The 24,861-nt window shown below is 45.5% G+C and overlaps 1 protein-coding gene across 16 annotated transcripts in view; it reads left to right on the top strand.

Moving 5' to 3' along the window:
• The window catches only part of gramd1bb (GRAM domain containing 1Bb), a 78,418-nt gene that overhangs the window by 9,359 nt on the left and 44,198 nt on the right, over positions 1-24,861 (top strand). For 10 of the 16 annotated variants that reach the window (XM_031573563.2, XM_031573561.2, XM_031573564.1 and 7 more), the window contains exons 1-3: positions 1,498-2,020; positions 8,438-8,515; positions 8,872-8,898. In XM_031573563.2, the coding sequence (XP_031429423.1) occupies positions 1,569-2,020; positions 8,438-8,515; positions 8,872-8,898 (557 nt within the window). In that variant the 5' untranslated portion in view covers positions 1,498-1,568. Of the gene's footprint in view, positions 1-1,496; positions 2,021-8,437; positions 8,516-8,871; positions 8,899-13,692; positions 13,909-16,563; positions 16,608-24,861 lie in introns of those variants that run through there. The other 6 variants (XM_031573565.1, XM_031573558.1, XM_031573554.1 and 3 more) reach the window with 5 other exon arrangements.

Raw genomic sequence — 24,861 nt, 5'->3', positions numbered from 1 at the left:
GCTGTAGATATGTGAAACTGAGGTTGAGGGTGGCATCACACATGTGGTTCATCGCATCTACATGAAACCAACATACATTCTTGTTTATCGGTTTGAATAGTTTCAGATGAGTGCTGTGTACCTTAGAGCTAGACCATTGGTCTTGGGTAGTTTTCACAAACATGGAATGGTCATATAGTCATAATGGTTGACCCACTTGAGTCATAACGTTTCTGAGAAACATCACTGGTGAATCTAGGACAGCCATGATAGAGGAAATCTGTGGACAGGAGAAGGTTCAGCCGTTTGAAAGCTGCATGTTACGCTGGCATGCTCAGTTTGCATTCTGTTTCAACCAAATTGGTCTCTCTGTTAAAAGTAATTATTTGTGTGGACCTCAGTCAAAGACCTTTGCTTTGACATTTTCGCTGTACATGGCAGATATTTGTCCAGATGGTTCTGATAGCATACCATTATTAAATGCATTCAGTAACATGTGATTACAGTAACGGAGGAGCCCAGTGAGATCAGATAGGGTTGAGTCTCCTGAGACATGAGCATTGTATCTTAGAGTGTGTGACTGTGGGTTGTCTGTGAGTTTGCACATGGGATCTGTCCTTGTGTCTGTGTGTGTGTGAAAGCTTGAGTCTGTGTGTGTGTGTGTGTGTGTGTGTGTGTGCATGTGTGTGTCTCCCTGACTGCTTGCTTGTCTGTTTGTCTGCACTGCTCTGCTCTGCTCTGCTCTGCTCCTTCCCCTCTGGCTGCATTGCTACCTCCCTCGCCGACCCTGTCCCCTCGCTCTGACCCATAGGCTCTTGAGGCTCTACCGTGGGAACTCAGGCCGAGAGGACGACTTCAACCGCTCAGGGGCTACAGCTTCAGGATCCTAGCCAAAGGGGACATCACAGGGTCCCCAAAGATATAGGATCAACACTGAGAAGTTTTTTGGCATATTTGCCATCACCGAACACTTCTAAGTGAGGCCTCTGTTGGAAGCTGCCGCTCAGTCGTGTTTGCACAGACGTGTGTGTTTGCTTTTCGTGTGTGTGTGTGTGTGTGTGAGTGTGTGTGTGTGTGTGTGTGTCTGTGCGTGCATGACTGTGTATGAGTGTAACTCTGCCCCAGTCCCCTGAGTGGCCTGGGGTCCGGTTACACTCGCGGCTTCTGCCACTCATACATGTTTCATAGGCAGCAGGGAGGACAGAGGCTCTCTTTGTCATCGAATCCATCCTGCCCGCCAGCCTGCTGGCCCCATGCATCTCTGTCACCCTCCACCTCAGAGGAGGAGAGGAGGAAGCAGACAGCCCAGCTGAGAGGTCCCTGAAGCTCCACGGAGAACACAGAGAGGCTCCCCGAGTCAAGATAGCCAAGAAGCGAAGCTAAGAAGAAGCGACGGTAAAGCTAGACCACCAGTGGAGAGAGAGAGTGGGAGCAGGTACACCTCTGGCACTTACCTCAGCAGTGTCGCCTAAGACGGAGCAGTGCCCCAGCCCGTGTGCGCTCTCTCTCTCTCTTTCTCTGTCTGTGTGTGCGGTGCGTGGAGCTTGTCCAGCCCGTGTGCGCGTGTGCGCGGGAGGCGAGGCCGGACCATGACGGAGACGTTGCGGCCCCCGGCCCTCCAGGTGCAGGTCCCCCGGGAGGAGGAGGAGGAGGAGGAGGAAGGACGGGACGGTGGAAGCATCTGTGGTGGTGTTGGAAGGGGAAGTGCCTCCGCTGGGGACGGGGGTAGCGACGGCCTGGCCTGGTCCAGCTCCTCCACGCCCACGCTGCGGCGCCGGCGCTTCAAGATGCGCCGCATGAAGAAGGTCCCGAGCGAGCGGGGACTGGAGTGTGTGCACAGGCCACGGCTGGAGAAGAACGGCCTGCTGCGCCACGCCACCTCCAAGGACTACCTGCAGCTGCCGGCCATCGAGATCACGCCGTCCAGCGACGAGGACGCGCCCAACTGGTCCAACTGCTCCACGCCCAGTGCCTCGCCCCGACGCAAGCGCTTCCTGCTACGCAAGTGGCTCAAGAGAAAGGAGCACGTCAGCGAGAGCAGGTGGGTATGGGGGTCACCGTCACTGTGGCACCCCCCTTCTGTGTGGCACCCCTCCTGTTACCCCCCCCCCCCCCCCCCCAAAGAACCCCTGCTTTTAGCAGATCTCTCCTCCTCTCTGATCCACCCCTTTTCTGTACATTACATGCCAGCTAAACATGGTGCAGCATCCAGCTCTCCAGTGTGTTTGATGTGGGTTTGGTCTTAGTGTTCATAGCCTATACATGGACTCGACTACTCCGTGCTCTACCAGTGTGCTTTTTTCTTTAGTTATATCAAGGAAAATATGCATTGTTGGTTGGGGACTTTCCACAGGATCCAAACCTTTCACTGCCACATGCAAGTACTCATACCCAACATCCTAGCCTAAGTATCATAACAACACGATGCACTACAACCATCATACCAGTACTTAACAATACTTAACAACAGCAGCAACAAAGCTCCCTTTGTGAGCATTTTGCGGGGGCTGTGAAGTGGGCACTTTCCTTTGTTAGTGTTTTGTTTAATTCAGCCCACGACACCTCCAGAAGGCTCATCAGTGGTGTCTGGTGTCCCAGACCCACCCCTCTCCATACTCAGGATGGGTTAGGACACATATCATTACCAGGGACAACAACAGATACACCTCGAAAAGATTTAAAATGCATATCTCAGTGTTTGGTTTTAGTGTTCAGAGCCTTAACACTAAACCTATACATTGTGCTGACCACTGAAACACTGGTCAGTGACTCTTGATTGTGGCCATTTTATCTTTTTGCAGAGTAAAAAAGCACTTGAATTTTAACAGTGCCCTAGTGGTCTCTAGTGAGGTGCATAGCTCAAGGCACTTTCTACAAAAAGTACTCAAATTTCGCTGTTGAGGTGGTATATTTTAATAGACTATGCCGCCCACAGTTAAACACAAATGTTAGCTGATAATGCTCTTAATTCTTATTTGTGTTGCAGTGGGTAGTGCTGTGCTTAGCTTGTCTTAATCAGCAGTGACAGTATGGTGTGGCAGTCCCTTCGTATAACTTCCCTATAGGAGCATGAACATGCAACTCATCAGTTTAGTCTCGAGTATTGACATTTCACGGATGTCAGTGCAGCGTCAGGGCCCTGTGGCACAAATTAGCTTTGCTTTTAAAACGGCAAAGCATTGCTTTTTTCCATACAAGGTGGAGGTCTACATGCTGGTTCCTTTTTAACCAGTAAGTCTCTGACCTCTTCAAAAAAAACCTATGAAGTAGCAGATTTACGGCTAAGAGGCAGCTTAGAGCAGAGTGGTGGAGTTCAGAGTCCCTCTCATGGACCACTGCATATGGCAGAGTCAGCATCTTGACCTGGAAACATCAGTCCAAGAGGGCGCTCGCATCCTCCACTTTGCAAACACGCCGTGTTTTTCACAAGGGCTGTGACGGCGGGGGTGATCACAAGCAGAAGATGGATTCCTGCAAAGAAAGAATGAAGATGGATGGCTGGCAGGTGTCACATGAAGAACCAATGATCACATGCAGTAATATGATGATTCAACTTCAATATGATGATTCATACACAGGGTGCTAGTCACTATCAATGGACATGATTCATCTTTCTGTTATAAAAGCCAGTGCATGATATTAATCTACCCATCAATTATTGATAAGGTAGCAAGCAGGACCTATTAATCAAGTAAGTCAGAAGATGGGGAAGGCTTGGGCTAGCAAGGGGGAGCTGCTGGCAAATACAGTGTCACAGACCACACCCACACACACACAGACACATACAAACACACACGCACACACACACATACAAACACGCACCTGTTTGAGACTAGACTAGTACAGTGAGCGCCATCCTCTCACCCCCCGAGGGTGTGTGTGCAGAGAGAGGACACTTTAGTGCCTCATTCATCTTGCCTGATTGGAATAATAGCACCTTCATCCACTACTCTCAGCTCTCCTTCTCTCCTACTCTCTTCTCGTCTCTTTTTTTTCTTTCTTTGCCTTTCTTCCTCGCTCCTCTCTCTGCCTCTCTCTCTCTCTCTCTCTCTCTCTCTCTCTCTCTCTCTCTCTCTCTCCCTCCCTGGGCTGTTGTTGTTGCACATTATGACTTATTTATTGTATTCATCCGCTGCATGTCTTTTTATACTACTGTGGGGAGAGGAAGTGCTCACATAGAGAGAGCGCTGCAGGGGGAGGCTTAAGCTCTAACCCTGGAGAGTCATATTCTTCCAATGGTCTCAGAGTTTGTACTGTATCCATGGGTCCATGCCTTTCACATTCATCGCTTGTCTGTAGTAATACACAGGACACTGTAGATGTGCGTATTATTACACTATGCTTCCTACAGTGCAGCATGAAGCTCTTGTCTCTGTTCCCCATAACCACATAACACAGCCAACCCGTCATGATCTGATGTGTGTGGGTTGTGTGATTGTCTGCAATGGATCTAGCAGGATCCAGCGGTACGCTAAGCTCTTACTGTTGTGCTTCAGACCCAGCGTATCCAAATGAGTAGCTTAACGAGCGTGTTAATGAGTGACTCAGGGCTAGATCTGTTTACGGGGGCACCGTGTACGTAGTAGCAGGGCTCGTTATCTGAAGAAAATGAGAAAGACCTGTAAGCCCTTCATGGTTTGACGCCCACTTTAATTGATTAGTCCATCAAAGTAGGGTGAAGGGGGCAAAGATTGACACTTGAGAGTCTCCGACATGGACCAGGCTGACGATTGTGACGCAGTTCATGCAGGAACATGGTGTGTGTGTCTAATGGTTAAACTGGCGTAGCCTGTCTGCCGTCGAGTTTTTTACGACTGTTACGACTTTGTGTACCCTTGTGTACACTGGTGCTTCTCCGTGAAACCGCACGTCTTAAGGAGAAAGACGACCCGCAGGAGTGTTCCTTCGAGGCAAAGGTGAATTCCTGGCCTGACTTACAGACAGTAAGCTTCATGTGTGTGTGTCTGCTCACAGGCTCAGCCAGCACTGGTGATTGTAACCATGTTCTGCTTTGGTAACCCAGGCATGCTGTAGGGTACGTCTGAAAACAAGGGCTCCACACCATCCCCCCAAAGGCTTTGGATTTACAGGATTGGGATCTCTGTGATGTGGTGTGTGTCCTATTTTCTTAGCTTCTAATTAATAAGGAAAGTCAATAATGTGGTCTTTGATTCTTGTTATTTCAATTACAGATTAATCACATTTTGGATTGCGGTATTCTCTCCTGATAATTGTTTTGGATCAACAGCAATAATGGAATGTTCACTGTCTCTCGTTCTCTCTCTCTCTCTCTTTCTCTCTCTCTTTCTCTCCCTCTCTCTCTCTCTGTATCTGTCCTTCCTTCTCTTTCAAGCTTGTTTGTTATTGGGGGATTGATAACACAGAATATAGCATCATTAAATACATCTGATAATAGGGCTCACTGTTTGAGGTTCTCACAGCACATATTGGGAAATTATCATTTTACAAGCATTTACAATAGTCTCACCATCACCAAGTGCTGCATGGTGTGGAAGAGTGTGATCTCGAATTAATCTGTTTGTGTGTGTGTGTGTGTTTGTGTACATGAGAACATGTCTGACTTGTATATACGTATGTCTCTCTCTGTGTGTGTGTGTGTGTGTATGTGTGTGTGTACTTATTTTTGTGTAGCATTTGAAGCTGGCAGTCTGGTCCAGACCCTGTGCAGTCTGCCGGGTCCTGATAAGCGAAAGGCTGTGTGCTATTTTAGGGCAATAGCGCCCATGGTACGTGTATCTTTGTATCAGCACACTTAGACTCTGGTATGGTTAATATTTCAGTCAAGAACACTCTTCCCCTCAGATGTAACCAGCGGGAATGAAGTCATGGCTACGCGATTTTCAGTGCGTGACTAATGCATGAGGACAGAGGCTTGAGAGAGTCATCAAAGCGCGCTGAGACACAAGACTTTGTCTGATGCCATTCTTGGATCTGCCTCGACCCCTAATTGGAGTGATGCTCTGAACGAGGCCTCTGTGACTGGGGAGCGGGGGTGGACTCGAGCTGCTTGATGTCAATCTGTCCGAAATGTACAATGAGTTCTATAGCATCCCCTATGATGATATTACGCAATGCAATGTGATGTGTTGTCATGACATGATGTGATTTGAAGTGGTCATGACTTGATCGTATGGACTGAGAGGCAGAGCTGTGTTCAGCTCAGTGAGATACCCTGGTGCTGGAGGAAGAGGCTCCTGGGGTGGGACCCACAGAGGAGAAACAGTGTGTGTGTGTGTGTGTGTGTGTGTGTGTGTGTGTGTGTGTGTGTGTGTGTGTGTGTGTGTGTGTGTGTGTGTGTGTGTGTGTGTGTGTGTGTGTGTGTGTGTGTTATATGTGTGTATATATAAACAAGTGCATTTTCATATTATAAACGAGATTATGTCTGCAGTCTGAAACTTCTTGTATAAATGTTCACAGAAGTCGACAGGCTTCCTGATGTGGCCTTCTGCCACACCCCACCCAACGCTGTTGTCCCAGAGCAACTTATGTTATGTGATCTATGTATAATATGTATAATGTCAAACCAAATTGATTTCTACCATGGAAACATGGCATGGAGTTTGCAGATCGCTTTAATGATTCAGCATTCGTCGGTAGCTTATGAATTCTACATGCTAAATGTAGAATATATTAAACCAGATATGGTTTAAATCAACTCTAAACCATATCTGACATATCTAAGTTTGCACTAGACAGTGAATTTATTCAGCAAGTATATACGTGTTGAAAACTACCCGTCCCATGGCTATTCCCATGTCAGTAAGAGGCATTGCATGTCAAACACATTTTGACTCAGGTCTACACACTTTCAGATGCTGTGGTAAGTGGTAAGTGTGGGTTAGGCTCGGTGGACACACAACATAAGCACATAGCTTTGGCACACACGCACATTTTGTGAACTGCAAATTTGTTACATTCCAATTGTACCGGCTACAGTTGCTTCATACTTCATTCATGATCTGAGTTAATTGCTAAACCGCTTCGCAAAGGTTTGACAATGGGTACATTGACCAGTGGGGTGGTGTTCATGTTGGGCTGGTAAGCTTGTGATGGAGCCGGAGCTGAAAAAAGGCACAGGTAGCACTCAAAATGTCAAGAGCCTGTTAGCAGCATGCCAAAAAAAGAATGCACAAGGCATAGCTTTCAGAATAATCACAGAAAGTGTCTGCCACTGTGTTTCTTATAGACTTCAACTGACTCACTTCTCCTTACACATAAATGTCCCTCTCACACAGCTTGACCCTTTTCACTGGCTTTTTGAGCTCTCAGTTGAACATGTTCAGCAGGCTTTCTGATGTTCTCTCTATCAGTCTAATCTCAGACTATACAGGTTCCCTTTTTCATTGACCTTTTCAGATCGAGTCATACTGTATTCCAGCCAATAAAGAGCATTGTTTCAGGAACATTGAAAGGAGGGGGTGTATTGGATTGGCTGTTGAGCTCAAATGTCAACAGTCTTCCGCCAGGATCGAAGACTGACTGCACTTTTAAAAGTAGCAGTTATGTTTAGAGAAGTAAACAGAAATATTCTATACTGTAGTGTGAAGATGAACATTCTGGGTACACTGTGCTCATGTACCTCGCGAGGAGGAAGAGGCAGCAGCTGTTGTGTCGCTCCCACTTTCCTCCCACTCTCCTCCCACCTGTGGCGTGTTATTGTGCCTATTTGGTCGTGGTTAGGGTAGGTGGTGCTTATGAATTATACCGTTTTTGGAAACAATATTGTTTTTGTCTGAATACTCAGATGTTTTGTTGAGCAGCCTTGAAGTTATGCAGTTTAATCCACCTGTTGTACTTTATTGCTGGCTCTCATGCCATGGATGTGGCGTCATGCATATTTGGGATTCTCTCATAGCCACAGACTTGAATAAGACCCGGTGCTCGTATCAGAGCCACACTCCTCTACCCCCGATAAGCTTCACTCCAGAACCGCGTCTTCAAAAAAAAAAAAACACAAAGTGTCTCTGTGCAAATAGTTTTATAGTTTTTTTCATCCCTTTTCTTGTGTCAGTGAGATAGCATCAAAAGCTAGTATTAACAGCAGTCATATGGGCTTCCATCTACTCCTCATATGGTTTATCTGGGCCTGTGTCAGTATGAGAGCCAGAATAGAACTACTGAGGGTTGTCAAGCTATTAGCCCGAGAGGCTAAGGAGCAAGTGTAGAGCTGCGCTGAATATATCCTATGCTGCCCTCTGGTGGGTGAGTTTTGTGGCACATTTTGAGGTTTGTGTAGAGTCACTACATGTGGCTTATATCTAGAAACTTTCTGTGCCCTCATGTAAATACATTTTTGAATTGATGTGTCCAATAATGTTTTGTTCCAATGACACTATTCTGCTAGCTACTTAAAGGGTTTAGACTGTTTGTGAAGATCTATCTCTGGTTTATCATGCAAGTCAGTGCGTGATGACTGACAGGTGTCCGTCTCTTCCAGCAGCCAGCAGAGCAGTCAGCAAAGTAGCCATGACGACGACTCCACACGCTTCCTGACTCCATTCATCCGGGAGGAGAGGTAAATACTTTTTTTGTTTACTTAACGTCTCAGGGTCTCCTGAGGAACATGCCAGGCGTGCAGAAATGCGAGGCTGCACTCAAAGTCAACTATACTCACCTGTGTTTTTTTGAGATAAGGTGTAAAAAAAACCTCTGAGTTGGTTAAGTCACGTTTCCTAGTGCAGTTTTCCCCAAAAGTGGGCTGTGATTTCTTGACCTCTAGTTAACATTCATGCTTGGTCACAGTAAGAGTGACTTTGGCCGTAGTTTTTTTAGCTTTGGGATTTTTATGCACACTTTAATCGTGTGTGGAACTTCAGAAACAGACATGAGAGGACTGCATGCCTTACATCTGTTCGGCACTTTCATTCACAGGTCCAATAGCAGTGCAGACAAGTTCAGGTGAGTGTGTCTTGTTTTATTTACTTACATGACAAGAACAACGCGTCTCTGCTGAGGTACTCCTGTTTGGGCTTTGTCCTCAAAATAACCTGACAGAAAGCATTGAGATGAGGGAGATGGCATCCCTTCTTCTCTCCCTGTCTGTGCGAATGTGAGTGATCCACAGCTTTGCCCAGTATCTGAATGTATCGCTGTACGTTTGAAAAGTCAAGCCGTGAATACAGTTGCAAAGCTGCAGAATGCCGTCGTTTGCATTTTCCAGGACAAACAACATCGCTCACAATGCAGGGCCACAAACAGGGCTTTTGTTTGGGGGGGGGGGGGGGGGGGGGGTTGGTGGTGTGGGAGGCTCATGGGGGTGCACTGTGTGTGTGTGTGTGTGTGTGTGTGTGTGTGTGTGTGTGTGTGTGTGTGTGTGTGTGTGTGTGTGTGTGTGTGTGTGTGTGTGTGTGTGTGTGTGTGTGTGTGTGTGTGTGTGTGTGTGTGTGACCGCCAGCGTGAGGCCTGTCTCTCTTGGCAAACCTGGCCTGAGGTAGCTGTCTGTGGCACAACAAACACTGGCTCCACAGCTGTTGAGGTGAGACCCGCCTTGTCGAGCCTCTAAAAGCCCCTCCGGGTCTCTGTGAACAGCAGGTAAGTTTGGGTTTTCAAGTGTCAGGTGGTTGTACATGAATACCTTTGCCTGAGCTGAGGCAATGTGTGCTTTCACTCAAGTAGCAGCTCTGCTGAGCTTAAGTGTGCAGGTGAAATGGTTGAGCTATTGAACCTATCGGCGCAGTATTTTTTTTGTCCCGACAGTATTACACATTGATTCGTACCGTACTTTGGTTTGGCCTTGGATAGAGAATTAAGAATGGTGCTGTCACTCTGTCATCTAGTGATTTAAAGGACATTTATTGAAAGATGATGGTTTGGGTTGTGACGTCATTGTGTAATTACACTTTGTCAGAGTTAAATATTGTTAATTGTTAAATAACTGCAATGTCACCAAAAACATCAATAAATATAGTTAGTGTTTCATATGTCCTTGCTTTATTTCTCAGATAAAAAGCTCAGCTTTATTTTATTTCTTTATAAAGCTGGTTATGATATCGATGAAGACATCCATTTCTCTGCTGTTTAATTATTTCATATCTCACATGCTTGCATTGAATCTATTCTATTCAAGGGTTTCTATTTGTTTGTACAACCTGTGAGAGAGAGATGATTTCATGTGATCATGGCCTGGCTTGTCCTGAGTGGCTCAGACCAGACTGACCACCGTCTCCTGACCACCATCATCACAACATGTGATTCGGCTAGCCCACTGACCGCCATCAGAGCCCACCACATTGTGTCAGAGCATTGTGTTCGCCAGCCTCTCTCAGTGAAGGCTGTGATAATAACCAACAATGGCCACTTAGGCATTGAAAGAGTATGAGGCCACAGCCGATTGTTGTTTTTTCTATAGTAGATTTAGGTGAACCTAAAGGACATGGCCTTTATGGGCCCAGGAAAGAAAGCATCTAATTACCCTTAACAAAGAACACTTGACTATTCATTTACATTTTTGACAGGTGTGCTGTTTTCATTTTTGATTGGTGTTTAGGTGTTTTTCTTAGGCTGTGGGAATGTAGGATCACATGCATCTGCGTAGGTGATCTCACAGACACTGGAATATCTGCTGGCTTTATTTTTATCCGTGTATTGGAATTGTATGCAGTCGTATGGAAAACTTTTAGTTTTTATAACTATAGCTCTAGCTCTGCAGAAAATAGGTGATTTATAACCTTTCCCTTTCAGGTATAACATTACCAATGCACCATATTGTATTTATTGCAGTGTAGGTAAACACAGCAGTCACGACGCCTGCAATATCACAAGGCTGCAGAAACAGCCCGCCCACACATTCCAGATGGCCAGCACCTGTATGCACAAGGGAACATGATGCTAGTCACGGGTGTTCAGCATCGGGCTTGTTGTTGTTTGCCGTTTCTCATTTCTTTTCTTTTAGTTTTTGGCCATGAAATTTTTTTTCTGTGCTCTGTTTTGAGTCGTGCTGAGCTACACTAATGTGCCCGAGCCATGAAAGCAGTGGAGAGTGTTTTTGCGGCTCCATGCATTATTGAGTCCGATAACGCGCAGGTCCGTGCAAGGGGCCTTCCATCGGACGCCACGCCACACTGTGTTGTGCCATGAATGTACCGCCCATCAGAGCCTTGGCTCACAACGCCGGGGCCTGCAGCCCGCCCCGGCACCAGTGGCCTGGGCTGTGAATAATACATAACATGGAGTCGTGCAGAGGAACAAAGACCCGGAGAAATGGGAATCAGTGGGAGTGAATGTTTTAGGGAAGCGTTACCTACGGATCCTTACTTTTAGCTTTTTGGTTCGGAGAAAACCGTTGTCACATTTGCAGTGGAAATGGAGTCATAGATGTACTTTGCAAAGACAAACCTCTCAGTGTGAATTATGAACGTTATTTGCCACGTGAGTAAGCTTTTTGATGGGTATTAGTTTCATAGGACCCCATGGCAAATGGACATTCTCCCAGTATCTGGCGTGACCGTTATCCAACCCAACGTTGGCATCCGAGGCATTTTGAGAATTCGAGAGGCATGTTGGGGGATTAAAGGTAAAATGAGCTCTCTGGCGCAAGCTAACATAGCCCTGGTTCAGAATGACTTCCTGTTTGTGTGAATATCAAAGGTTTCGAAATACAGACGCGCCGCCACAATCACTCACTGGGCTGTTGCCTCCCTTCCGGCGATCGATGCTCTCAGTTTTCCCCAGACTCAGCAGTGAGGACGTCTCAGCGCACCGGGCCTGTCTTAGCTCCCGCTTACAGACCCAACGTATGGGCCCCTCATCATTGATTCGTACTCTGCCTTTCTGGAGAGTGAGAGTGTCTTGTATGTCTTTTCTGGGTGAGTCAGCAGAACATAACCCAACTCTGATCCTGAATCAGTGTTGGCCTGCGGCTCCAGCCGGGGGAAGCGCGGGAAAGGAAATGATTTAGCGAAAGTTGATAAAAGTGCTGCATCCACTAGTATGTAGTTCCTCTGGGCTTCCAAGAGGCGACGGCAGGAGTTGCCTATTGTTGTCTGTCAGTCAAAGTCCAGACTAAACGCTTACATCCACTCAATTCGCCTCAGTCGTAGTAACCACTTATCATCAATAAAACACATCTGTTTAGGACCCTTTTGGTCTTACATTCACTGCAGCAGTTATATGTCTCACATATGTCTATAAAACCTGAAGACACTTCATTCTTAAGATATGTAGTAGATATGAACTTACGCACAATTGTATTGCTTTTACCAATGTCCTTCAAAACTTCACTTTAAATAATTTGTTCCAGAGCAGAATACTGCCATGCCACAGAAGAGCAGCTTTGGAATCCTCTTGAGATATTCTAATGCAACACCCTAAGAGACACGTGCACAAAGAAAACAGGTCAACAGGACTGCACAGACAGACACAATTTCAGAGAAATGCTGATGAAAGAGAAAGGGACAGGGGAGGAGAAAAGTAGAAGGGTAGGGTTGACAAAATAGTCTCAAAAGAAATAACCGGGGTCCGGCCTCACAGTTCCTCCTTGTTTCATGGTCTCCTCAGCTGGCCTTCTTGGCACACCTTTTGCCTCTTTACGGTCAGAGGCAACAGAAAGCAGAACCATGTTTTTTGCCTTTCGACTGAAAAAAACCCCACAAGACTGAATATTTCTTGAGAAGTGTGACATTGCAACCCTGTGGATGTGAGTTTAGGGGATGTGAGTTTAGTCCTGAAATTCAAACTCACTACCTAGAAGCTGCAGAGGATTGTTTTGCATCAGCAATAGGACAGAACACTGTACCTACAACTACCAACTATGAACACCAACAGCATAGTTTATATTATAAAATGTAGCAGACACTTTTATTGAAAACTTCATTGGAGAATTGGGGATAGAGTGAAGATGCGCTTCCAAAAGACACCGGTATAGTTTTGTGTGTTTGAATGGGAACAGTCTCCTTGTGGTGTCTGTGGTGGTACTGGGCACAGCTGAGCTGAGATGAGGGGTTATGGAGGGTGAGGCAGGGGGGAGAGTTTTGGGGACAGAAGGGCTGAAGCTGTGGGCTCCTCTCTGTTTCTCCCATCTCCTCCCCTCCCCTCTGCTCCCCTCTGCTCCGCTGCAGGGCTGAACAAGCGGATAGCTCTATCACAGTGTCTCCCGGCTGTGTCCAGAATTAGCCACATATTACTCACTCTGCCACGGCTCCCTGAAAGCAGCGGCTCCCTTTACATAACACATTCACACGCATGCGCGCACACACACACACACACACACACACACACACACACACACACACACACACACTTGTGTACACACATACACTCACGAATGTATACACACATGCACACACACACACAAACACTCAGATATGCATACACACACGCATACACACTCACACACACACACACACACACGCATCTCACTGTCAGTCACACACACTCTCACAAAACCCGGTACTGTACTGGATGTGTCGGCAAAATCATAGAAAATTGAAACTCAGAACCCGAGTGAAGACAGTGAAGACAGCCTGGGAACTTCTTTTTATCTGAGGGAGAGGAAGGTCAGCTGCCATTACGTCTGTTTAGCAGTGACAGAGAGAAAGGTGTGTTTATATGTATGTATGTATGTATGAAAGAGAGAGAGCGAGAGAGGTGTTTATATGTATGTATGAAAGAGCGAGAGAGCGAGAGTAAGTGAGAGAGAGAGAAAAGGGGAGAGTGAATTTGAGAGAGTGAAGGAAAGTGCGTGCGTGAGAGAGAGAGCGTAGAGCGGTATGTCGGTGGGTGCCGGCGGATGCAGGGACAGTAGGACCGGAGGCTCCAGTGGAGAGAGGCTGAGGGAGCTGGTGGGCAGGCGATCAGATCAGAGGCTGGGAGAGATCAGGCTGACTGGAGATCATTGTGTAGCACGCCAGCCATGAGAGCCCGCACAGGAGACAGGATGGTGTCTGCCTGTTCACCATGCACCAACACAAGGTCAGAAGTTCCATGTGTCTCCCCTCCTGTCATTCTTTCTTTATCTCTCTCTCTCTCTCTCTCTCTCTCTCTCTCTCTCACATACACACACGCATCTCTCTCTTTTTCTGTGTGTGTCTCTCACTTGCTTTCTGTTTCTCTCTCTCTCTCTCTCTCTCTCTCTCTCTCTCTGTGGGTGTTTGTCCATCTGTTAGTTTTCCATCTTTCACTCTCTGAGTGTCTGCATCTGTCTTGTTGTCTGTTTGATTTTGGCTGGCTGGCTGGACGATCTTTCTGTGTTTGTATTTGTGTCTATTTTATTTAGTGCTGTTGACTGTATGCCCTCTGCTTAAGTGTTGCTGAGGGGATGTCAGTCTGTCTGTCCCTCATTGTTGTGCTTCCAGTCACTCTCATCCTTTCCGGTGCAGGTTGCTGCGATTACCAAAACCTTTACTTTCATAAAGACAAAATACAGTTCATTGTTTTGTCTTCACAATGTGTTTCCCCTATATCCCAGCCACTTCTGAACACATGGCCATTTTCAGTCTTCACAATTTGTCAAGTCATTCCTTAACCTTTCCATCGCCATTATGTGCTTACTGGAACTGCTGAGTAATCACATCTCCCCTGTGATTTTCCAGGTGTAATAAGGTTAAGGTCATTAGTGACGGACTTTGTGCTCTTTCCTGTAAAGGGCTCCCCATCAACCCCGTCGGTTACAGGATGCTACCTGACTCTCAGAATACCTCCATAGTGTCTTCCCCTGGCTGGGGAGTGGTTTCTATAATCTGATCGATGTTGCTCAGTGACACTGCTGAGTGTTTGGGGAGTGAGGAAGTGGGGGGGGGGGGGGAGCTCGGCTGTCATAGGAGGGTGTTAATCAAGCAGGAAGCCACCACTGGCTGGCGTCTGACTGGATACCTGCTCAGGGCTCTAGAGAGGATTAAATGAGGTTTAAATTTAGCCTCTTTTTTTTTACATGCTCTTCACTGTCGTCTGATTTCCCTCTTGCTGTCTCTCTCTATCTATCTGTGTCTCATTCCCTTTCTCTCTACCCTTCACTCTCTTTCTCACTCTCTCTGTAACTCTCTGTACTTCTTCTCTTGCGCGCTCTCCTACTTTCTATCCTTCTCTCTCTCTCATTGCCTCTCTATCCCACTCTTTTTCTCCATTCTCTCTATCCTTCTCTCTTTTCTGTCTCCTTGTCTGGTTCCTCAGTCGTGGGCTTCTTTTTATACATCATAAATCAAAGGGTAATGGCTGGGTTTTTTGGCATCCTGGGAAGGGATCTCCAGAGGAGGTCATTGATTTCTCTCAGGCAACCTAAAAACTCTTTTGTAAGGCTGGATTAAACACAGAATTTCAGTGCCCAGTCTGACCCTGTGTCATTCTGTGCATCTGACAATAAAAGACTTGTAACACAAGGCCAACTTGTCAAACACAGAGATAATTTGGAACAGACTGAGGGTCAGGGAGCTAAATGTAAAATACACTGCATAAACTCTTGTCTTTTTAAGAAGAAACTTGTAAACCATTTAGGTGTGTGGATAAGATTACAGATTCTAGACTGAAACCGTCACTTTGTCTCCACTCCCTGTGTGAACCTATATTTAAAAAAGGCACATATAGGATGAACCTGGACTTCAAAGTCACACAAAGCCATTCAGTAGAACAGGCTTCAGGAACTCAAATTAAACTGAGCACAAACCTGGGGTTAGATTGCGCAGCCAGAAATAAATGCGGAGTAAACCTAAGGCTAATTTACAGCGCCAAGAGTACACTTAGGTCATCATTACACAGTATCTTAGTGTTCTATCATAAAATCCATATGTAGTCTTAATTGAGTTGCCCTGTACTATTTGCTGCTGGGATACTTTCCTTGCTTTCAAGGTGTTATTGTACACTCTCCATCCAGATATCATTGCACACAATATGCCCCTCTCTCTCAACTGAGCCCATTGATTCCAGTGAAAATTACAGCGAGCTGATAGGAGGTGAGATGAGAGGGATTATGCTTTGGGTAACACACCGCTGATTTCTTCGGCCCTAGATGCAGCTTGTGAGGGAATCCCAATTTAATGAACATGCAGAATGCTAAGAGGTCTGTTCAGAGTGGAGAGCAAAGCAGATGCCAGCCATTTTGAAGTGCGCGCACACATAACCGCGCTCGCACACACACACACACACACAGATGTCAGTGTGATTCCGGCAAGGCTGCGTGACTCATGGGATTCGTGTTGGCGTGGGTGCTCACTTCCCGTTGAGTCACGGCCATTGTGCGGACGGCGGAGCGCCTTGATGGAAAGCCTCTGTGCTCCTACTCGCTCACCCTCTCACATCCACTGTACTCTCATCAACACTCCCATCGTCATCTCCATCATCTATCCATCTAACCCAGTACGCTCCCATCTGTGTGCACGGCCCCAGGGCTTCCCTCCCCCCTCCTCTCTCCATCTCCATTCTGCTCCTCTTGAAAACTCAGGTTGATGAGGCTGGTACCCCCCCCCCCCCCCCAGTCAGGCTTCTGTGGTGTTTTGGTGTTCAGAAGTGCCAAATGTGAAATGTTTAGCCACACTCATTCTCACTGTGAAGGCAGCCAAGTGTCTTGGGTGGTGGAGTACCTTGGGCCTGATGCTTCTGCGGGCACTGTTGTCACGTTCTCTTCTCTACCAATAGGCCAAGCAGAGGAAGTGGAAGAAACTGATATGGAGACCTCACAGGTAGGAGATCAGTCACAGGGGTCACCAGGTTGGGGAGGGGCCATACAAGCTGGGGCTCTAATCATTTCATCCTAAAAGGCATGGCAGGATTGCTTTATACAACATTGCTGAAATGTTACATTCTTCTTTGTATTGCATTTGTGCGATGTGATATACATACATTCAAATTTGTTGTTAAGTTAAATTACAATCTCTTTGGGGGAAATTAGCTGGCTTTTGCACGATATTTACTTACTTAACTTACTTTGCTTTACTAAATATTTATTTAAACCAAAAAAGAAAGTCTTTGAGAGGCTGCTGTCTTCATCCTGCCTCCTGCAGCATCTCTGGAGAGGCAGAGGAAGAGCATTAGGGCTGAGATACTGTAGCACAGATGCTAGCTTGAAATGACGCCAGTCCCTCGGGGGACTTGCAGAGAGGATCAGCAATTTTTTTTTTCTCCCCTACATTATTTATTTCATTCTTTGCCCGTGTATTGTATTCTGAGTCCACATCAGAATTTGATAGTCTTATCTGACGCACTGCACATGGTGTGGAGTGTGGCGTGAGGTGGCGTTTTTTTAAAGGTGAAGGTGACTCCTGTGTTAAACAAATGTCACACTCCTGTTGGATGGCCCCATGCTGTACAATTACACAATCAAGGGTCTACCCTTGAATAGAAAATATGCTGTAGGTTTATCCTGTGAGGTGTGTCCTTTGTAAAGCCTCTAATACAGGCAAAAGCTTACCATGCACACAACCGATTCTACAATGTGTCGCAGGCCCATGTCTATTTTCCCTACCTGTTTCAGGTCTCCTCACTGGATTTTGTATCAAAAGGTTAATCCAGAACCTACACCAAAATCTGAGGATTCACTCTAAAACAAGCAATCTTCACCTGAAGTTTCATTTCAGGGATAATAATTGTTCATAAAAATGAAGATAAACCTCAGAGATCGCTTGGATCCTGTGAAAAGCGATACTCAGAGCTACCACTAGAGGGAGAGCACCTCACAAACACCCGGAGCATCACCTGACCTCGTCCAACACAGCATGTGCTCTAACCTCAGGCCACTGGTGAATAGGCTGTCCTCAGGCATCAGGTCACAAAGCCAGCAGTCAGAAGAACTCAGGTCATCAGTACCTCAGGCACACACACACATGGGCAGCATTTCCACACACATACACACACTCACATATAACACGCACACTCACGCACATGCGCACCTCAATGCCACAATGACGGTCACACTGTATTTAGGGACGTTTCTATACATAATGTGATAAGCCTTTGACATTGGAGATAACATGCGATTTACAATATGTTGCACTGCGCTGGATGCATGCCTATGAAAGGAATTGTTTCCCATGCATATTGCAGAAAATTAATTATCAAAGAGGTCTCTTTAGACCCATTTAATGTCATTAACAGTATAAGCATTATTAGAACTTAATTGGATCTGCAAATCTGCATTTCAGCGTGACCGCTGGAGTATTTGACGTTTGAAAAAACAATTTGTACAGGTATATTGATGCCATTTGCGAGATTCGACTTGCATTTAAAGGGAGTACTGTCATGAAGTAGACCCCCTACACATGCTGACGTAACGAAACACTTGTTTGTAGGCTACCCTGCCGAACTCTGCTGATATGAATAGCAAACTTAGATAATCAAAATCATGCCCCTTTGGCATATGTAGTCTGAGTGACTGACTACTTAATGGTATAAACTGAGGGGGCAAAGGGGGGAGAATTGGTGAGAAGCATCCACTTTGTGTTTGTTAGTTTCGGCTCTCATCAATCTAATGCTGACCCCTTCTCTGTGCATAAGTCGGCCTTGCAGTGACATAACCATTCATGTGCAGGTTGTCATCAGTTGAAGGGGCTGGATTGGAAGGCACGGAATCTACTCTCTCTCTCTCTCTCTCTCTCTCTCTCTCTCTCTCTCTCTCTCTCTCTAGTGAGGGGAATCCTTTCGTTTTTTATTTATTTAAATGTTTTTTTGAATGACAGCGCTTGACCACAGGCGAAGAAGCTCAGTTGTGCCGAGTGAATTTCCAATAAAACAGCTTTTCAGCGTGAGTGGCATGGTCGAGGCACGAGCCCAAAATAGCAGACCTCCCATCGCTCAATGCGTTATGGAGCTCGGTGTCATGGCAACCATCAGTAAACAGTGTGTGTGAAAGAGAGAGAGAGAGTGATTGTGTTTGTGAAAGTGTGTGTGTGTGTGTGTGTGTGTGTGTGTGTGTGTGTGTGTGTGTGTGTGTGTGTGTGTGTGTGTGTGTGTTTAAAGAGAGAGAGAGTCTGCATTATGTGGCCTTCAAGCAACTACAAAAGTACCTCTTGACTGTGATAGTGACTTGCACAATTAGTGTCCATGGTAACGAAAGAGCATATCTGCGCACAGGACACGCAATCACGTCCTTTTGTTTATATCTCCACATGCCTTTCACTGACAACAGCTACCCAAATCACTCACAGCAGCACTCTAACTGGTCTGGGTCACATCACAGTATGTTGTTATGTTCACCATGGCTAACTGACCCCACCACACTGAGTGGAAAGTATCATGTCCTTATTAGGGTTACTATTGATACTGATCAGATTGGGGAATGGAGGGCAGCCACTGTGAGCCATCCAGCCGTTGCCGTAGTGACAGGTGACATGTGACATTAACGGAGAGACGTTGGCATCCATCACACACACTCACACACAGCCACTCTCCCATCGGCCAGTGCCCGTCTGAGCTGAAGAAAGGTTACATGTTACACCATCCCTCCACACTTACCTCAGAGCTTTAGAAACTCATCAACAGCTCAGTATCACTCGTGGTCAAATGAGATGTGAAATTTCCCCTAGCCAATCTCTGGGTGAACTGGATAGTTAAACTGCTGTTGAACTGCCACCACCCTGAAACTTGGGCTCTTTTTCTCTGTTGCCATTATGTCGCCCTTTCCGTTGGAATATCATGTCCTTAGATTCATACCTGTCAAGTCTCACGTTTTATCTGGGAGGATCTCGGATCTCCCTTAATGTCACAGATTTTCAAACTCAGTAGCACAGAATAATAAGTACAGGTAGAATAGAATAACTGCTGTGCAGCGCAAGTGAGAGACTGCAGCACTGTGCAGCTCATTAAATCTGCGTAGCAGTAACAAGTCAGTGTTTTTCAGCCGGTTTTTCAACTTCTTCTCTATTGGGAGAAAATCGACCTGTTTACGAAATTACACTAAATTTAACAATATGGCACGTGTTGTCTTTTTTGGTGTGTGTGTGTGTGTGTGTGGTGGCTCACGGATTTCAATCACTGACCTCACAAATTTCAGTCATGAACGAACAGTTATTTGGATTTGAATGTGTAACTGCAATGTTATCTGTAAATCAGAAGGTAAGACTAAAGAACTACTAAACAGGATTGGCCAGTATGACAAATTTCAGTTGTATCTCTTAAAGGAAGACACTGATGAGACCTTCAGTCTTTACAGTAATATTGGCTTGGCAATTCTGTTGTGTCAAGTAAACCAGTTGTTATCCATTTTATCCAAATCAAAAAGACCATTTACAACAATGACCAGCAATCAAATGAAATGTTCCAGCCTGCTGGCAAACAAATCTTGTCTCAATTTCCAGCTACTACTGGTAACAAATCTTGTCTCAATTTCCAGCTACTCGTGGTAACAAATCTTGTCTCAATATCTCAACTCTCCCAAGAAGTCTCCCTCTGCTCCTTCTCTCCCCTCCCTGTTGTAACTGCCTGCTGGGGATTTGGTGTGAAACATCCTGTCTATTTTTGTGCTTGTGCTTGCTGTGAAACAGGAAATACTGCGATTTTTAATGAGATCCCCTAATGTAATGTAAGCACATGCTTTACTTTGTTCTTTTATTCATAGACATGTGACCAAAGAGGAGAGAGAGAGAGAAGAGACTGATCGTAATTGAAGGAGAGGAAGGGGGAGTGTGAGACAGAGAGAGAGAGAGAGAGAGAGAGAGAGAGAGAGAGAGAGAGATGGATGGATATTTGGTGGGAGGAGGTTCATGACCAAAGAGGGGGAGAGAGACTGGTAGTAATTAAAGGAGTGGAAGAGGGAGCAAGGGAGAGAGAGAGAGAGAGAGAGAGAGAGAGAGAGAGAGATGATATTTGGTGGGAGGAGGTTCATGACCAAAGAGGGGAGACAGAGACTGGTAGCAATTGAAGGGAGAGGGAGCAAGGGAGAGAGAGAGAGAGAGAGAGAGAGAGAGAGAGAGAGAGAGAGAGAGAGATGGATATTTGGTGAGGGCATGTTACCTTTTACAAGATGAAGCGCCTGGCACTTATCTTGGTTACTGTTAAATGTCATTTTGTTTGCTGCCACCTTCGCCAATTTCCAGAGCAAGTACACGTCTGAAGTTAATGGGATGTCAAAGCGTGATGTAGCCTGTGTAAATGTCAGTGAGAGACGGTGGGCACCGGCCTTGGTACCTAAAGGCAGATTTATACTCGGTTTTAACACATAAACGTAACATTTAAGTTACATAAACGCTGTTGTAAGCCCCTTTAAGCAGTCACGTAACACGTAAGTGCGTCCGCCAAAATTTCTCACTATGCAACAAAAACCACGGCATAATACCGGCATTTTTAAAGGCCAAGGCAAGACTAGAATTTTTTTGAATCATGAATAGCCTGCAGACTGTCTCACAAGCCTCTTCTTGTTGATTATGAACAAACATAACAGAAGAGGTCCGAAGATATGAGCATCTTTACAAACCCTCTTTAAACACTTATAAGGACGCTCAAATGACCGCAAATTCATGGAGAGAATAGGCTACTATCCCATTCTCACAGGAGAAATCAGAAACAGCAATCTGAGCATATTTGTCAAACGCGATAGAAGATACTGCTCTGATATATTCCTATTCCATACTGAATATTCTGTTTAGATCAAAGGTTTGTTTTGACATCCCGTCATATTTCAGATGATAGTTAGGTGATAGGCTATACTGTGTTGACATTTAAAAACCGTTTCCACCACTTGTTAGCCATGTCATCCATTCATATTGATGTGAATCAATCAATTTCACCCCTGACGCAAGCGAGAGAATGGAGCCTGGTCTGCTCATATACAAAAGTTCACATTAACGTGAAGTGGAGTTAATTTGCGGCCAACACCATTGTATTACAAGCACTGACATTCACTCATGATGAGAAGGTGCACCTGGCGATTCTCTCGCCTTCTATCTTTCATCTTTGAATTATGTAACTTATAAACACGGCGTTTTAAAGCGCTGTCGCCGTCATTAAAATATGTATCAATATACGAACTTCTGCATCATGTGATCTGTCTTTTTTCGCCACTGGTACTGGTACTTTCATATTCATTTTTCGCCACTTGTTAGTCATGTCATCCATTCATATTGATGTGAATCAATACATTTCACCCCTGAGGCAAGCGATAGAATGGAGCCTGGTCTGCTCATATACAAAAATTAACATTAACGTGAAGTGGAGTTAATTTGCGGCCAACACCATTGTATTACAAGCACTGACATTCACTCATGATGAGAAGGTACACATGGCGATTCTCTCGCCTTCTATCTTTCATCTTTGAATTATGTAACTTATAAACACGGCGTTTTAAAGCGCTGTGGCCGTCATTAAAATATGTGTCAATAAACGAACTTCTGCATCATGTGATCTGTCTTTTTCGCCACTGGTACTGAATTGCCAACCTTTGTATTTCGTGTAACAAATGTATTCATTTTCTTTTGTCCCGCTGCAATAAATACGCTTACTTCACTCAACATTCAGAAGGGAAAGGGAGATAACCCCGGAGTTAAGAATAAAGATCACTTCGGCTCTGGAGCAGTAAACAAAAGTCTCCCCTGTAATCTCAGACTACGATTAGCAGGAAAGGTTAACAACAGGCTAATTCATAAAATACAATACTTAATAGACTAACAATCCAATATTTATTTGTTTGAGTGTTGTTTAGTGCAATGGGGGTGTATGGTCGTTATTGTCTATAAAGTAAGGCATTTTCAACAGAAAAATCTCCCGTTCATCGTGTCCATTCGCGTCATGGGGTAGGCAAAAAAAATGTCACTCCACCTACTGTTCTGGCGTTGAATCGCTTTGCAACACGCACAACCCTTGGGGAACCTAAAGGAACTATAAATCAAAACAACTGCGTTTATGTAACTTACGTGTAACTTACGTGTTATGTTTATGTGTAAAAACCGAGTATAAAAGACCCTTGACACATGATGCCTGTGTTCAGTAGGAAAGCCTGGCCGTAGTGACTGGCCCATTCTGTATCCAAAACTAAAGGCAGAAGACTGGTGTTGTATTAATGGTTCTAAGTGCTTAAGCCAGAATTCTGTGACTTGACTGTGCTTGTATGCTTAGCGTTGGACTTTTCCTGTCCTTTTATCCTCTTTTGTTATGCCCTGCCACTGCCAGACAAAAGTCCCCTGACTGTTGCAGCGCTACACTCACCAGTTTGGTCCTGCGAGGGGATTTTCTTTGCAGATTAGTGTGTTTGCACTTGTACGTCTGCATGCATGCCCGTGCATCTGCTGTGTGCGAGTGTATTTCTGAGCGCGGCAGAGAGTGTGTGTGTGTGTGTTTGTGCATTTGAATGTATATGTATATGTGTGTGTGCTTGCGTATTTGTGTGTGTGTGTTTGTGTGTAAATATATATATATATATATGTGTGTGTGTGTGTTTGTACCTCTGTACGTACGTGTGTGTGTGTTCATGTCCGTGTGCTTAGTTGTCTGTATGTCTGTGTGTGTGTGTGTGTGTATACCGGTATGTGTATTTACAGATGTGTGTGTGTCTGTGTGCATCCGTGTGTGTGTGTGTGTAGGGCAACCAGTGACCGGGGTAGAGCTGTCTCTCCACGGCAGTGGGGTGGGATTACTGAGTATGGCCACATATCCCCACTCTGACGCTGAACCAGTGTGATATCTACACACAGTCACCTGATCGCCCATGACCACCTCTCATTGGTTGGCCGAGATCAAACTATGTGACTCTAAAAATAATCTGCTCTAGTACATGGAGCGGGGCGTGGCTTTATTAGTGCCCCCCAGCATCTATTTAAGATAGAAATGTTTCTGACTTCATCAAAATCAGATCAGGCTGCCAGCTATATCATGTTTTACAGTTGAGCTTGTGCAAAAAAAAATATATAGTACGTATATACTATATGTTTGCATATACGGCTCTTTTTCTATTAAAATGAAATGGATTTTGATATAAAACTATACACCAGGGCTGCAATTATTTCATGTTTCCTCTAAATTTTTCCTTAATTCTGCTTGAAGTAAAAAAAAAATATTACATTTTTTTAATAGAATTATTATTTTAAATATTAGACATTAGATATCAAACAGAGTGTATTTTCCTATGACACTGGCTAGTTTTCCACTTCATCCTTTCATTTAGAAAAGTTCTAGAAAAAGCACCATTATGTTTCTGCAATCCAGTCCTCTGTGTCTGTGTGTGTTTGTGTCGTTCTGCGTGTCGCAGGGGAGGGGCGATCCAATTGATCACCAACATGTTACATCTTAACGAGATCAATGCAGTCTTAGGCCAGTGGTGTATGAGAGAGCACTGCATGTGAACGGGGCCAGAGGGCTTTAAGGCGGTCACGATGCGTCAAGTCTGGAGCGGGTCTGTTGGTATTGACAGAGCAGAGGGCAGGAAGCTGTGCTGCTGCTGGAGGGAGCTGTTCTCTCAGCACCACAGACAGCTGGCCAGCACCCCAGCTCCTCAGGAGCCCAGCACTCTCAACAAGGCTGCTGGATGAAAACCAGACGGAGAGGGCCTCTGTGTTTACGCCTACAATGTCTATGATGTATATGTATAATGTGTATACTTATAAACACAGATTAGACGCGGTGGTATTTGTGATAGATGGTGTTCTTCTCAGCACATTGTGCTGAATTATGCAAGGGGCGAGAGGAGACGCAGCTCCCTTCCAATCTTCACCTGGCTGCTCCAGGTGCCTGTGTAACTCTGTGTGCATGCCACGGCCTCTCGCTGCGTCAGGAGGGACCAGGATCTATTCTCACCGCTCCCGGGACGCTCACCTCGGAGCGGAGGAGGATATTTCTGGAGTGAGCAGAGTCCTCTTCTCCCTGGAGGGTTATTCAAATGTACCACTGTTCTAGGCATGGATTCAACAAATGAGCAAAGCCCCCCATCGCAAGCCATATGGGACATGACAAATGCAGTGTTCACACACAGAGTGTCTGTCTGTGTGTGTGTGTGTGTGTGTGTGTGTGTGTGTG

This window comes from Clupea harengus, chromosome 9, assembly GCF_900700415.2.
Source record: "Clupea harengus chromosome 9, Ch_v2.0.2, whole genome shotgun sequence".
Lineage (NCBI taxonomy): Eukaryota > Metazoa > Chordata > Actinopteri > Clupeiformes > Clupeidae > Clupea > Clupea harengus.
Note: the sequence above shows the minus strand (reverse complement) of the source record. Positions and strands in the feature narration are given on the sequence as shown.